Source organism: Engraulis encrasicolus, unplaced genomic scaffold (genome assembly GCF_034702125.1).
Source record: "Engraulis encrasicolus isolate BLACKSEA-1 unplaced genomic scaffold, IST_EnEncr_1.0 scaffold_33_np1212, whole genome shotgun sequence".
Classification (NCBI taxonomy): domain Eukaryota; kingdom Metazoa; phylum Chordata; class Actinopteri; order Clupeiformes; family Engraulidae; genus Engraulis; species Engraulis encrasicolus.
The window spans coordinates 1,235,323-1,250,322 of record NW_026945632.1 but is presented as its reverse complement, the minus strand read 5'-3'; the positions used below and the strand labels follow the sequence as shown (position 1 = coordinate 1,250,322).

The 15,000-nt window shown below is 43.2% G+C and overlaps 1 protein-coding gene across 1 annotated transcript; it reads left to right on the top strand.

The window, feature by feature from the left end:
• The first annotated feature begins 9,917 nt into the window (after positions 1-9,917).
• LOC134443516 (complement C1q-like protein 4) lies at positions 9,918-12,187 on the top strand. Its single transcript, XM_063193276.1, has one exon. It carries the CDS (start codon positions 9,925-9,927, stop codon positions 10,660-10,662), a length of 738 nt encoding a protein of 245 aa, XP_063049346.1. The 5' UTR covers positions 9,918-9,924; the 3' UTR covers positions 10,663-12,187.
• The last annotated feature ends 2,813 nt before the right edge of the window (positions 12,188-15,000 follow it).

The following is a 15,000-nucleotide window of genomic DNA, read 5'->3' as shown; positions in this document are numbered from 1 at the left end:
ATACAGTAGGTAATTAACAGTAGGCTAAACTTAACATACTAGGCGTGGTTCACAAATGCATTCCTATACATTAAAGTAAACAACATTCAATAAGCTTTCAGACAGAATAGTTTTTAGTGCAATTATTTTGGTATGGGTAACTACATTGAGTCAATTCACAGGTAAACAGTTAAGTATTCTCATTTTCCTTTTTTTTTAAACAATAGGGCAGCGACCCTGCGTGTGTGTATTAACAACAATACATTCTTGAATCATAAAGTGGTCAGGAACATCGCTGAAGGGAGGCAATTTATAGTAGCCTGAACAGTTAAACAAACAACATTCAAGTACGTGTTTTCTACTTCACAGCAGTGTGTGTTGTTAACAATCCATTCTTGAATCATGGTCAAGCAAACCTCTGAAGGTAATTGACATCAAGTAACAATCAAGTGACCTTTTTTCAACTTCACTGCAATACAGACATAGGAAAAGGTTTGTACACCCTGGGCTACAAAGCTGGGTAATTACATACTTTCAGACAAACAAGACTATTACTTGCTGTACTGTGAATTTTTACATGTTATGGTCAATAAAAATATGATAACATGCAATAGATTGGGTGGTATTAGATGAAGCAGACACAATTTGTTCATTCATGTGATTCTGGTTAAGATCAGACCATGTTTAATGGGCAATTTAAATTAAAATGTGAGATTCTAAAGGGTGTACAAACGTATTCCTATGACTGTACACTTAAGTACAGTATATCACAAAAGTGAATACACCCTCACAGTTTTTGCAGATTTGTAAAAGGTCACTAATCATTATGTCAAAGTGAAATTTCTGTAATGCTTTCCTATGAAAATATATACTCACAAATCTGCAAAAACTGTGAGGGGTGTACTCACTTTCGTGATATAACTTACTGTAAACTAAACAACATTCAATTAATCATTCAGACACAATTTTTTCCCCTGTGCATAAATCCTGCCCAATAGTACACTATAACACATAAGAACTCCAAATAAGTGTACTCACGTTTCTGGACGCACACAAGACATAAGAGAACTAAACAACATGTGAGTATATTATATTTAGGACCTCTGGCCCACCTACCATACCATCACGGCCCACCAGAGGGCCACAGCCCATAGTTTGAGAATCACTGTCCACTACTGGTACTTCTTCCACTGGTACAGCATGTCTTCCACTGGTTCAGCGTGTCTTGTGTGTGTGTGTGTGTGTGTGTGTGTGTGTGTGTGTGTGTGTTAGGGCAGCGATCCGCCTACACCCTTGTGAGTGTGTCACAGAACACAGAGGGCCACAGCCCATAGTTTGAGAATCACTGTCCACTACTGGTACTTCTTCCACTGGTACAGCGTGTCTTCCACTGGTTCAGCGTGTCGTGTGTGTGTGTGTGTGTGTGTGTGTGTGTGTGTGTGTGTGTGTGTGTGTGTGTTAGGGCAGCGATCCGCCTACACCCTTGTGAGTGTGTCACAGAACACAGAGCTTGCTGGGGATGCTGCTGGGGATGCTGCTGGGGATGCTGCTCGTTGTTCTTGGCATGGTCTTCTTTATCTGTTCATGAGTAAACATTATTTTCAGATTAGTGAGTGTTATGTAGGCCTATATTTGGTGTCATTACTTATTCAGCACCCACCCATATAGACTTTATTTAAGAGTTATATTTTTGTATAGTTCTATATTTTTAGCCCATAGCGTACTTTGTGTTTATTGACCAACAACAACTTAAGTAAAACTATTATGAAGTTATTTAAAAACTCAAGCTCACCCTCAGTAAAGTGGTAGGCGACGATGTGCAGCTGCGTGGAATCTTCGCAAGACAGCGTCCCTCCATTCGTCCCTGAATTTTTTGGTCAAGTCCTTCTCGAAGGCCAGTTTTATTAAATTGGCCTTACGTTTGTGCAGCATGCTTTGTCTGTGGTCGGTGAAAACATTCTTGAGAGTGGAAAAAGAGTTCTCACAGACAGCAGTGCTTGCGCCAAAAGTCAGAGCATGTTTCAGAGCTGTGATCACGCCTGGCATAGCCTCAAGTGCTGGGTGGAAATGTTTTAAAACTTTCCTCGCCGTCCATTCACCCCCATCAGGTGGAGATGTGTCTTCCATCCTCCCGTGCAAGAATTGTTTCGCAACGGTGAACTCTGTGTCGACAGCGGTTGTGTTGCTGAGTGCTAGTAGAGGGCGTATTTTGGAGATGTCCAGAAAAGTGGGATCATTTAGGTCCAAGGCTTTCAGTCCGTGCATGATGGTGCAGTTGCGCTCCCCAAAACGCGCTTTGATTTCCCCACAGACAGCATCGATGCAGCTGAAGAATAACCTTCGCAGTTCGTCTTGCGTCACTCTGGCCTCCACGACATACATGTCAAACGCTGGGTTCAGCGTGCACCTTCTTTTCGCCACCGGCTCTGTACCCTGGCAGCACTCCAATAGGGCCTTGAATTCCGTTTCCTCCCGTAGATTCTCGATGCAAGCACACGCTGAGTTGACGAGTTGTGCGCCAGTGAGTAGATCCATGTCCTCTCTCTGCAGCATGGCATTGGGGGGATCCAGGAATGAGAGTATACGGTGAACCATCTCAGCAATAAAGCGAAAGCTCGGCTCAGCCATAATGCGCAGTAGCCCCGAGGCTTCGACGCGCACCTCAGCACCGTAACTTCTTTTCCCGTCGATATCTTTGAGCAATGCTACCAGGTCATCAAAGGACTGAAGAATGGCTGAGACGGTGTTTAGGTGACCCGTCCACCGTTGATCTAGGAGCCGCTTCAATCGCTCGCCCTTGTAGAGGATGGCCACAGTTGGTTTACGGCAGAATTTGTAAAGCATATTGCATGCATTAAAAAAATCCACCAGTAGCTGCTCTCCCGACAGGGCGTGGGTGATCACCAGATGTAATTGGTGATTAAAACAGTGCACATAGGGTATCTCACGGCACAATTTTCTCTGCAGAAGCTTTTGCACTCCACCATGTTTACCTGACATCAGGGAGGCGCCGTCATAGACTTGGCTGATGATTTTTTGTGGGCTTAATCCTGCTTTGGTCAACTCGCCAATGATGCAATCCGTCAGTGTGGCAGCATCCCCCTCATCCAGTGTAGCGATGGTCAGAAGGCGTTCAGTTGGCTCCAGGAGACCATTGATGTAGCGCAGAACGATGGAAATGTTCTCTCTCCCAGTAGGATCTCGCGTGCCATCGGCCTTAATGGTGTAGAATGATTCTCCGACCTCCCGCACGATGTGCTCCGTCACCATAGTAGACATAATGTCAACTATTTCGTTCTGGATTTCGTGGCTGGTGTATCTAGCGTTGCGTGGCATAGTTAGGGCTATCTTGGCTAACTTGGGGTCTTTTCTCAAGGTGTATTCGAAGAGAGACAAAAACAATCCACAGCCACTTTCATCCCTGCTGTCAAAGGAGTCATGGTCACCTCTGAACGGCAGCTGGTTTACGGACAGGAATTCTATGACATCTATTACGGATGACAAGTAATACCTGTTCCGCTCCAGCTGATCGTCGTTGAGTAGGGTGGATATTTCTTGACCAGTTTCCCTTCTCTTCTCCTTCTCCCTCCACATAGCTTCGCAGGTCAGATGGTCCCTTGAATCCCCGTGTTTATTAAGTCCCTTTCCCCTTTCCACGGCATGCTTCCAATCCCGGAACCCACTCAGAGTAAATGTCCGAGTTTGACCGAGTACTCCAGCCACTCTCTGCATCTGTACCAGTCGGTACTGAAGGATCTAGGTTTCCCTGAGAAAAGACGTTTAGGGTACGTCTGAAGAATTACTTGAGCTGGCTTTTCAGTGCCAAGATCTTCCGAGCTGGAGTCAGCAGCCGCTCCTTGGTCAGATGCAGGCACTGCAGGCTGGATCGGCGCAGGTGCCTGATGACTGTCATACGAATCGTTAACCTCCACAGACTTTTTGAGGAATCTTCGTATATCCATGATCTTATTTCTGTTTTGTTTTTAGCTTAGCCTGCTTTCGTTGCTATCACTGACACTGACGTTCGCGCTCATTTCTGACAGTTCTATGATTGGCTAGCCTACGTTATTTCCGAATGTTTGTGAACAATGGGTATGGAGCATTTCCGTTCAACCCACATCATGGGAAAAAAAGATATCAGATTATTAGAAATAATCTAAATATCTAAAATAAATCTAATCTAAAATATTTTAAATCAATGATTCTTTCTTTTTATGCCCTTTATAGTAGTCTGTCTGGATTTTTTTTTTTTTCGTCACTTTTTTTTTTTTTTCGTCACTCCGTGGGTGGGCGGGCCTACGTCACTCAGTGGGCGGGCCTGGCCCCCTAAGGCCCGCCCATGGAGCCGGGCCTGGTGTGTGTGTGTGTGTGTGTGTGTGTGTGTGTGTGTGTGTGTGTGTGTGTGTGTGTGTGTGTGTGTGTGTGTGTGTGTGTGTGTGTGTGCTTGTGCTTTGTTGTTTCAGTTGCTCGTGGCATTTGGGATCTGCTTTTCACCAAAGTGTGCTTGTCATTTGAAGTGTGTGACATTTTGAATGTATGTGTCTTTCTGTGTGTGTGTGTGTGTGTGTGTGTGTGTGTGTGTGTGTGTGTGTGTCTTTCTGTGTGTGTGTGTGTGCACTGTGCAGGCATGTGTGTTTGAAGTGTAAATGCAAGCAGATGACAGAGAGAGAGAGAGAGAGAGAGGGGGGGGGGAAGAGAAGAGAAGAGAAGACAAGACAAGAGAAGAGAAGAGAGGAGAGGAGAGAGAGAGAGAGAGAGAGAGAGGGAAGAGAAGAGAAGAGAAGAGAAGAGAAGAGAAGAGAAGAGAAGAGAAGGGAAGAGAAGAGAAGAGAAGAGAAGAGAAGAGAAGAGAAGAGAAGAGAAGAGAAGAGAAGAGGAGAGGAGAGGAGAGGAGAGGAGAGGAGGGGAGAGAAGAGAAGAGAAGAGAAGAGAAGAGAGTTTACCAACTGAGCTAGTTTAGATTCTCTTTTTATTCGAAAACAAAGACTCGCCAGGACGAGACCAAACGAAAAGGAGACGATGAGGAGATATGTATTTATTCACATTTATATTAATTTATTTATTTATTCATATTTATTTATATGTACTTATTTATTGATATTTATATTTATTTATGTTTGTTTATTCTTCTCAGTGGTTAGAGCGCTGGGTTGGCAACCCAAGGGTTCCCGGTTCAATGCCTGACCGGACCACGGCTGAAGTGCCCTTGAGCAAGGCACCTAATCCCCACACTGCTCCCCGGGCGCCGGTCAGCAGGCAGCCCACTGCTACGGACTAGTGTGTGTACTGCAATGTGATTCACTAGTCCAAATGGGATAAAGTGCAGAGGAAGAATATGCCCTAGGGCAATGTTCCCCAACCAGGGGTACGTGTACCACTAGGGGTACGCNAGCACACTGCAGGGGGTACTTGGATTATAACAAATGTATGGAGTAGTCACAACAGGACAGAGAAAGCTACATACACACACACACACACACACACACACACTGAGACACACAGGACACACTCCAACTCTCTCTCTTTATCTCTCTCTGTCTCTCTGTCTCTCTGTCTCTCTCTCTCTCTCTCTCTCTCTCTCTCTCTCTCTCTATCTCTCTCTCTTTATCTCTCTCTCTGTCTCTCTGTCTCTCTCTCTCTCTCTCTCTCTCTCTCACACACACACAGACACAAAAACACAGGACAAACTCCAACTCTCTCTCTCCCTCTCTCTCTCTCTGTCTCTCTCTCTCTCTATCTCTCTCTCTGTCTCTCTCTCTCTCTCTCTTTCTCTCTCTCTCTCTCTCTCTCTCTCTCTCTCACACACACACACACACACACAAACACACAGGACAAACTCCAACTCTCTCTCTCTCTCTCTCTCTCTCTCTCTCTCTCTCTCTCTCTCTCTCTCTCTCTCTCTCTCCCTCTCTGGGCTGCGGTCCTTTACTTTCTCTTCGTTTTCATGCATCTGTTTTCGTTTTGTTTTGCAGGCCTCTTTTTTATCACTTTCTTCCTAGATCCTCTCATCTTTTTCACTGTCCCTTTCTTTTTCACTGTCCCTTTCTTTTTCGCCAATTTATGCTCTCTCTCACACTCTCTCTCTCTCTCTCTCTCTCTCTCTCTCTCTCTCTCTCTCTATTAGGCATGGCAAAGTTGGCCATTTGGCTGACCCGCAAGCAGAAAATGCTGAACCTGGTGTATGTAGACCCCTTAGACTCTAAGGGTTTCTTGGGAATGGCTAAAAGTCGCATCAAGGTGGAATACATGTATTATCACTTGGTCAATGATTTGGAGAAATGTTCAAATGTTTGGTGTGTGGGGGGTGTGTTGTGTGAGGTTGGGGGAGACGGAGAGCTGATTGTGAACATATAGGGGGGGGTGTTAGTCTGCATTTGGGCAGTGGCTGTACTGTGCTAATGTATGATGGCTGAATGGTGTTAATAAAAGGCTTTTTAAAGGTCTCTCTCTCTCTCTCTCTCTCTCTTTCTCTCTCTCTCTCTCTCTCTCTCTCTCTCTCTCTCTCTCTCTCTCTCTCTCTCTCTCTCTCCATTTGGCAGTGATTATTGTGAAGGGAGTTGAGGGTTTTAGAATGTTGAGTGGTTGACAGGCGGCGGGCGTATGTTAGGGTGGAGCCTGATGTGAAACACTCTTTTCTGATTGGTTGTCCCACTGGAAGTTAGAGAAAGAGGGAGGGGGGAGAGAGAGTGAGAGAGAGAGAGAGAGAGAGAGAGAGAAGGAGAGAGAGAGAGAGAGAGAGAGAGAGAGAGAGAGAGAGAGAGAGAGAGAGAGAGAGAGAGAGAGAGAGAGAGAGAGAGAGAGAATTAGAGAGAGGAGGGGTGGAGAGAGAGAGGGGGGAGGGAGGGTGAGAGACAGGGATGGAGAGAGAAAGAGAGAGATTTAGAGAGAGAGTTAGAGAGAGGGGGTTGGAAAGAGAGAGAAAGAGAGGTAGAGAGAAAGAAAGAGAGACAGAGGAAGAGATTGATCAATTTTATTACATAAGCACAAAATATGCACTTGAGCAATGGTACACACACACACACACACACACACACACACACACACACACACACACACACACACACACACACACACACACACACACACACACACACACACACACAGTCTGAATATTACATCTGCTGTCCTCCCTCTGCATCTCTCTCTCTCCCTCTCCATCTCTCTCTCTCCCTCTCCCTTTCCATCTCTCTCTCTCTTTCCTTCTCTCTCTCTCTCTCTCTCTCTCTCTCTCTCTCTCTCTCTCTCTCTCCATTTGGCAGTGATTACTGTGAGGGGAGTTGAGGGTTCTAGAATGTTGATTGGTTGCCGGGGATGGAAAGAGAAAGAGAGAGATTTAGAGTGAGAAAGAGAGAGAGAAAGGGATTGCTGCTACTGCTGCTGCTGCACCGTCTTCTGCCATCAGTATTGCTGCTACAGACACAAGTGATAGACGGGTCGTTGTTACTCTTAAAGGTAAGACCAATGTTTCTTACTCTTGGTAGTTTTAAAATGGGAATAACCAGATTTGTTAAGAAATATTATAATTTATTTTTAGTCAATTCCATTTTGATGAAGTGTCCCTGTGTAAATGCTCTGAGAGAGAGAGAGAGAGAGAGAGAGAGAGAGAGAGAGAGAGAGAGAGAGAGAGAGAGAGAGAGAGAGAGAGAGAGAGAGGACGGGAGAGGGATGAAGAGAGAGAGAGAAAAATGCTCTTTTATGCTCTTTTGACCCCCCCCCCCCCCCCCCCATAACTCATGAACGGAATACAGTATGACTATGAAACTTGGGGAAGATGATCTACATATGGACATCTATGAATGACATCATTTTTGTGTAATTATCTGGTATTATAACGTCATTATGACATCATTTTCTTATTCTGCCCACAGAGAGAGAGAGAGAGAGAGAGAGAGAGAGAGAGAGAGAGAGAGAGAGAGAGAGAGAGAGAGAGAATGAGAGAGAGAGAAATCAGCTCTTTTGAATGACCACACATACATTGGGGGGTCATGGCTTTGCCTAATGTATTTGTTTAATATGACTGACGGGGTGTTGTTACTCTTAAAGGTACACTGTGCAGGAAATGGTCAAAAAATGTACTGCAACTACTTTGCTCATTGAAACTGTCGCCTATTGCCAAATTTGACCTTTTCATGAAAGTTTACTAAGTAATAAACTAATATTTTCTAGTATGGCCCAAGTACAGTCCCTTTTGCAGCTTAAAATGGCTATTTCTGGAAATTCAAAATGGCGGACCTTGGAGAAGATCCCCCTTTTAATCTATGAAAAGTGCAATTCTTCCAGTCATGATGAATACTTAAAATTTGATGGTGATGGTAAATATTGAAAAAGGTAACATTAGTGAATGGGCAGCATGAATACTGGAAATACACAACTAAAAATCTCACACAGTGTCCCTTTAAGACAAGTTAAAAGAGGGAAAATGTCGCTAAGCTAGTGAAAGAAATCTGAGTGAGAAATCTGCTGGTTTGAACCTCAAGGCAAGGCAAGTTTATTTGTATAGCACATTTCATACACAGGTCTAACTCAATGTGCCTCACAAAATTAACAAATGCAAAAAGAAAGGTAACATGGAAGAAATAAGGAAATAATTCAGAGTCAAAGAACATGTCAAAAATTAAGATAAAACAGAAGGTAAAATGATAATAATAATAATAATAATAATAATAATAATAATAATAATAATAATAATAATAATAATAATAATAATCAAATAATAAAAACATAATAAACATAAAAATTAAAAATAAGAATTTAAGCTAGGGGAAAGCATCTCAGAACAGCTTTGTCTTGAGTATAGATTTAAAGCTATCAATAGTGGGTGCATTTTTGACGTCATCCGGAAGCTGGTTCCAAAGCCCCAACACATACTGGTGGGCCATGCCTCTGCCTGATGTATCTGTCTCTCTAACATTCATGCAATTGTGGACATTTTTTATGAATACAAAAGCCCACATGTGCATTTCTAGGAATGCTTACTGCAACCTCCATTCAATATTTTAACGGGCAGTCATGGGTGAGGGGTTAGGGCGTCAGACTTGCATCCCAGAGGTTGCCGGTTCGACTCCCGACCCGCCAGGTTGGTGGGGGAGTAATCAACCAGTGCTGTCCCCCATCCTCCTCCATGACTGAGGTACCCTGAGCATGGTACCGTCCCACCGCACTGCTCCCCATGGGGCGCCACTGAGGGCTGCCCCCTTGCACGGGTGAGGCATAAAATGCAATTTCGTTGTGTGCAGTGTTCACTTGTATGCTGTGGAGTGCTGTGTCACAATGAGTTTCCCAATGGGCTTTCACTTTTCACTTTTCACTTTAACATTTTAAGCCGGGCATACACTGTGCGGTATTTTCACTCGTGGGTCTTAAGCTTCTGCTCGCACTGCACGATGGATTTTCACTGTTTAAAAGTTCACAACTCACGACTCACGTCCTCGCACTACACGAGCCGACAGTCGGATGCGAGCAAAATGCTTCCACTGTACGACGCGACAGGCATGTTTCCCCAGTCTGCAGAGGAGGGAACATGCGCACCTGAGGTGGAGATGAGGTCGCGCTCAACAGCGAATCGCACGGCCCTATTAATTTGTGCATGTGAAGTGTCAAATCGGGTCCTAGCACTGCTTTAACTGTGCGATTTACGCACGAGCCACGACCAGAATTTCAAACCGTTTTGATTTTCTTGCGACCCTGCGATTGCACGATAGTGAGGCGAAATCGTTTGTCGTTACCCCATGCACACTGCACGATGCAAGACTCACGATTGACCTGCGATTGAGCAAGAAATCGGCCCGACTCTCAAAAAGTCGTGCGAGTGCCAAAACGGGGCAAAATCGGAGGAAAAGTCGCACAGTGTAAGCCCAGCTTTAGTTAGCAGATCAGTAATGATTATTTCCACTGTGTAAGCCACTGATAATCTGTTGAATGTTTTATTTTCCAGTGACTTGCAAGATGAAGGCTGCCATCTCACTGCTGGTGCTGCTGCTCTCCATGTGTGGAGTTCAGACAGAGAGCCACGGCACTGACTTCTCTACTGAGCTGAAGGAACTCAGACACATGGCGGTGGAGCTGAGAGCAGATAATGTAGCTGTGAAAGAAAGGCTGGCAGCCAGTGAGAGTAAGGTGGAAGCTCTGGAGGATGAAAATAAAGCAGTGAAAGAAAGACTGGCAGCCAGTGAGAGTAAGGTGGAGGCTCTGGAGAGGGCGCTACAGGACACCAAAACAGAAATGAAGACGGAGGTGGCAGCCAATGAGACGGCCGTGGAGAAGGAGATCAGAGCAGCACCCAAGGTGGCCTTCTCAGCAGGTCTGGGCAGAGGGTTCACAACGGCTGGGAGTAATCACATGGACTTAGTGTTCAGTAGAGTCATCACCAATGTAGGAGAGGCCTACAGCAACACAACTGGCTTCTTCACATCTCCAGTCAGGGGGGTCTACTACTTCAGGTTCACTGTTATGGATTCTGTAAAATCATACAGAATGGGTATCAGGATGCATAAGAATGGAGAGAAGCTCATGTGGCATAGTGAGTATGGCACTGATGAACATAATATCTATCTGTCCGGTGGCCTGACTCTGCAGCTGGAGATGGGAGACACAGTAAACATGGCGCTAGAAAGAGGACGCAGGCTCTATGATGATGCTGACAACCTCTGCACCTTCAGTGGCTTCCTGCTCTTCTCTCTCTGAACTAGAGCATGATACGGGAGTGGATTTTCACTCCCGTCCCATCCCGGTCCCAAAAAAAAAAATCCCATCCCGTCCCATCCCGGACTGGAGTAAAAGAAACAAATCCCATCCCGTCCACTCCTGAAAAGAATGTTTCCCAATCCTGCCCACTCCCACTCAAAATCAACCCCACTTCCGTTTTATAGGCTTTTTTAATGAAAAAAAAAGCGAGCATTCCCGCTCTCATTCATTTTTATTACCGTTCCTGCCCGCTCCCATTCATCTTTATTCCCACTCTTGCCCGCTCCTGTTCATCTTTAAAATTTTGACTCCCATCCCGCGGGAATCCTGCAGGACACGCGGGACCCACGGGAATTCCTGAAAAATGTCATCCTCTACTCCAGTGGTTCTTAACCTTTTTTTCTGAACGCACGCACTTAGCTGTTCCCAAGACTAGCCGCGCACCCCCATCCCAAATGTCTACACGTGTATACGCACCAAATTCTTTCAAGAGACATTAGTGAAGACATTAATGAATACTTTAATGAAAACATGTTTAAATTTGGTCTTAATTTGGCCTAATTATAAAGTTTGGAAGCAGAATTTTGGTCACAACCTCAACACATACAAAATTCCGTGCACCCCCTGAAATCTCTGGGGCACCCCCTGGGGGTGCCCGCATCCCAGGTTAAGAACTAAAAATGTCATCCTCTACTCCAGGGGTCAGGAACCTATGGCTCTAGAGCCACATGTGGCTCTTTTGGGAACTGTATATGGCTCTTACTTATCCAGGGATGGTTGCCAACCATCCCTTGAAATATGGAATCGTCCAGTATTCATAAATAAAAGTGTGGGTTCCATATTGAGTTGAAACGGGACAAGGGAGGTTAAAAAGTGTTAAAATGCAGGAAATTACATAAAAAGAAAATACAAAATTCTCCCAGACCTTCACCATAATGAAGTTGACAGTGGGCAACCCTTTACTTTTACTCACCTGTTATCAATAAAAGCAATAACTTGACAGTACACTCTAAAATTGTTGGGCTTAATTGAAATACATGCTTTTGATTTAGTGTTTTTAAAATGGTATGGCTCTCATGAAAATTTCCTTTAAAAAAAATGTGGCGTTCATGGCTCTCTCCACCAACAAGGTTCCTGACCACTCCTCTACTCTGAACGCCAAAAGATCACCATGTCGACTCACCATTCATTTTGGAGATTATTTGATAGAGAAATGATCACAATCATCCTCATTTGATGGAGAAATGATCACAATCATCCTCATTTGATAGAGAAATGATCACAATCATCTTCATTTTGGAGATTATTTGATCACAATCATCCTCATTTGATAGAGAAATGATCACAATCATCCTGATTTGATAGAGAAATGATCACAATCATCTTCATTTGATAGAGAAATGATCACAATCATCCTCATTTTGGAGATCATTTGATAGAGAAATGATCAAAATCATCCTCATTTGTTTGAAAAAATGATAAATGTGCATCCTTCATCCTTGTCATGATCAAATAAATCTCTTTAACTGCAAATCTGATGAGTTATCATTTTTTTTACAACAAGACACCGACACCTGTATAGTAAGAGCTCTGTGATCAGTGACATGTGACCTTGCAATCTAGGGATGCAAACGATTAATCGACTTTAATCGGTCAATGCCTTAATCGATTAAAAAAACATTAATTGCAATTAATCGACAATTCAACTTCAGAGACCCAAGTGAAATGGGCATGTGAAGACTGTGTGTGAAGAGGGGTGTGAATAGTGGGAATATTTAAATCACCTTTGGATTAAAGGATTGAAATAGAATTAATTTAAATGTGGTATTTTATCTAAATGTTTATTAAAATTTTTAGATTTAGTAGTTTTTACTGAGAAACATTGAGATTTCGGGGGGGAAAACGCCACTTATCAATTAATCGTAAGTTGATCGATAAGACTATCAACTAATGATTAATTAATTAATCGATAATTTGCATCCCTATGTGACCTTGCAATCTATTAGCCTACCACACACATGTGCAGCATACGATATAATAATAATATATTTTTCTGACATGTTTTGACGGTGTTACTTCCCGTTCATCAGAGGATCACTGTGATGTTAATGAGTGACGTGCTTTAAAGGGACACTGGGCAGGAAATGGTCAAAAAAGGTACTGCAACTATGCTGCTCATTGAAACTGGGCTGCCTATTGCCAAATTTGATCTTTGCATGAAAGTTTACTAAGTAATAAACAACTATGTTCTAGTGTTGTCCAAGTACAATCATTTTTGCAGCTAAAAATGGCTATTTTTTGGAAATTCAAAATGGCGGACCATGGAGAAGATCCCCCTTTTCATGTATGAAAAGTGCAATTTTTTCCAGTCATAGTGAATACTTAGAATTTGATGGTGGTGGTAAGTATTCATGAAAAAGGTAACATTAGTGAATGGGCAGCATGAATTCTGGAAATAAACAACAAAAAAATCTTAGACAGTGTCCCTTTAAAAAAAAAAACAAGAAGTAAATTGTCTTCCACACACCACGCCCTTCCGTCTCGTTGGTGCATCTCTGAAGCAATCGAGTAATTAGGTAACGGATCACACTCAGTTTTTTATTCTGTCTTTTTCTTTTCTTTTACTCCAACATTGCAGGGTCAATGGGTCAGGCCAGTCAGACGTTTTGGCTGCAAGAGCCTTCACCACTGTAACAATTTTGTTTTCAAACGTTCAGAAAGTGGGCAGAGTTTGTGACACTTAGTTTAATCATCTGATAGAAGAGCCTGGAGTACTACTTTTGACCCCCCCCTCATAACTCATGAACGGAATACGGTATGAACACCAAACTTTGGGGAGATGATCTACATATGGACATCCATGAATGACATCATTTTTGTGTCATTATCTGGTATTTTGACGTCATTATGACATCATCTGATTGCAATGCCCAAAATCTCGCCATAATGTATTTTCCATCAAATTTAGGTAATGCACTTAAATTTTAATGATTACATACTTCACACCACTTAAATGCTCACTAAGTTGTCTGATGCTAATGGAAATAACAAAAAAATATGAAAAAAGAACAATAATGAGACTTAGATCAGTGATTTTCAGTCAGACATACCTGTCAGAATGGCAACGGCAAAAATGATAAACATAATCTTTTGGTACTAAACTGTAGCCAACTAAATTTTAGGAAAAGTCGCTGAGTCTCGTAGTCATAGCTTAAGTCGTTAAGGAATGATACAACATCAAAGTTGGTGCGAGCACTTTTAGCCCCCCCCCAAGTCTGGATAGGGTTAAGAACACACATGACTCCAGGCTCTTCTATTAGATTAGCGGTTCCCAAACTTTCCCCCCTGCGCACCCCCTTTTACATTTCAATGTCGTTTGCGCACCGCCTAAGCGAATGTTGCACAGCCGCACATTTTGGGCAATCCTCATTTCCAATAGCCCTGACGTTATTTCTGCCATTATTACAAGTCTAGGAGTTATAAATTACACTTCAAGCATACAATTCACCAAACAATTAAAAACTACATAATTAAAAACTACATAATGTTCATGAATTCTGTATAAAAACACACATATCAGCCATTGCTCTATTCAGCTCATGCACCCCCTTATGGCAGGCCGCGCACCCCCAGGGGTGCACGCACCCCACTTTGGGAAACCCTGTATTAGATGATTTACTTCTTAACTTAACCTGTTTTACTCCTGAAGCTGCTTCTTAGTACAGTATTTACAGGCATGAAAAAGGTGACAAAGGTGCGGCGTGGCGCGGTGGCACGGAGAGGCGCATGTGTGGTGTGCAGTTGCATTTTGGGGGGATAGTGTTGTGTAAGAGTCATACTAGGGGGGTCTGGGGGCATGGTCTCCAATGGGAGAAAATTTAGCTAAAACCGTCTTTAAATGATGATTTTTTTTCTCCAAGCATTTCGATGTGATTGGTCAAACGTCATTGTCAGTTGTGGAATCTTTCCTGAACTGTATGAAGTTTTTTGCGGTAGAGCGCTACACAATGATACAGTAAGTTGGCGCAACACTCCCCCCCCCCCTAAAATTATCTCCTCGGATCTACACAATTCACAGAAATTACCCATTTTGATTTCAAAACGGCGAATTTCGCCGAAATGTGAGGGATTTTCATGCCTGTATTTACTTTCTCTCCACTCCTCATTATCTTAACTAATGTCTTATTTACTCTCTCCAGTACTCAGTATCTTAACTGATGTCTACAATGCTACACGGATCCATTGTTTTTCACTAGCTTAGCGACGTATTCCCTCTTTTAACTTGTCATAAAGCAAGACAAAGCTTAAAAAAAAACATTTTTATTTATTCCCAAAAAC

Coding starts and splice junctions, on each gene's coding strand:
- LOC134443516 (XM_063193276.1), top strand. CDS start 9,925: ATGAAGGCTGCCATCTCACTGCTGGTGCTGCTGCTCTCCATGTGTGGA.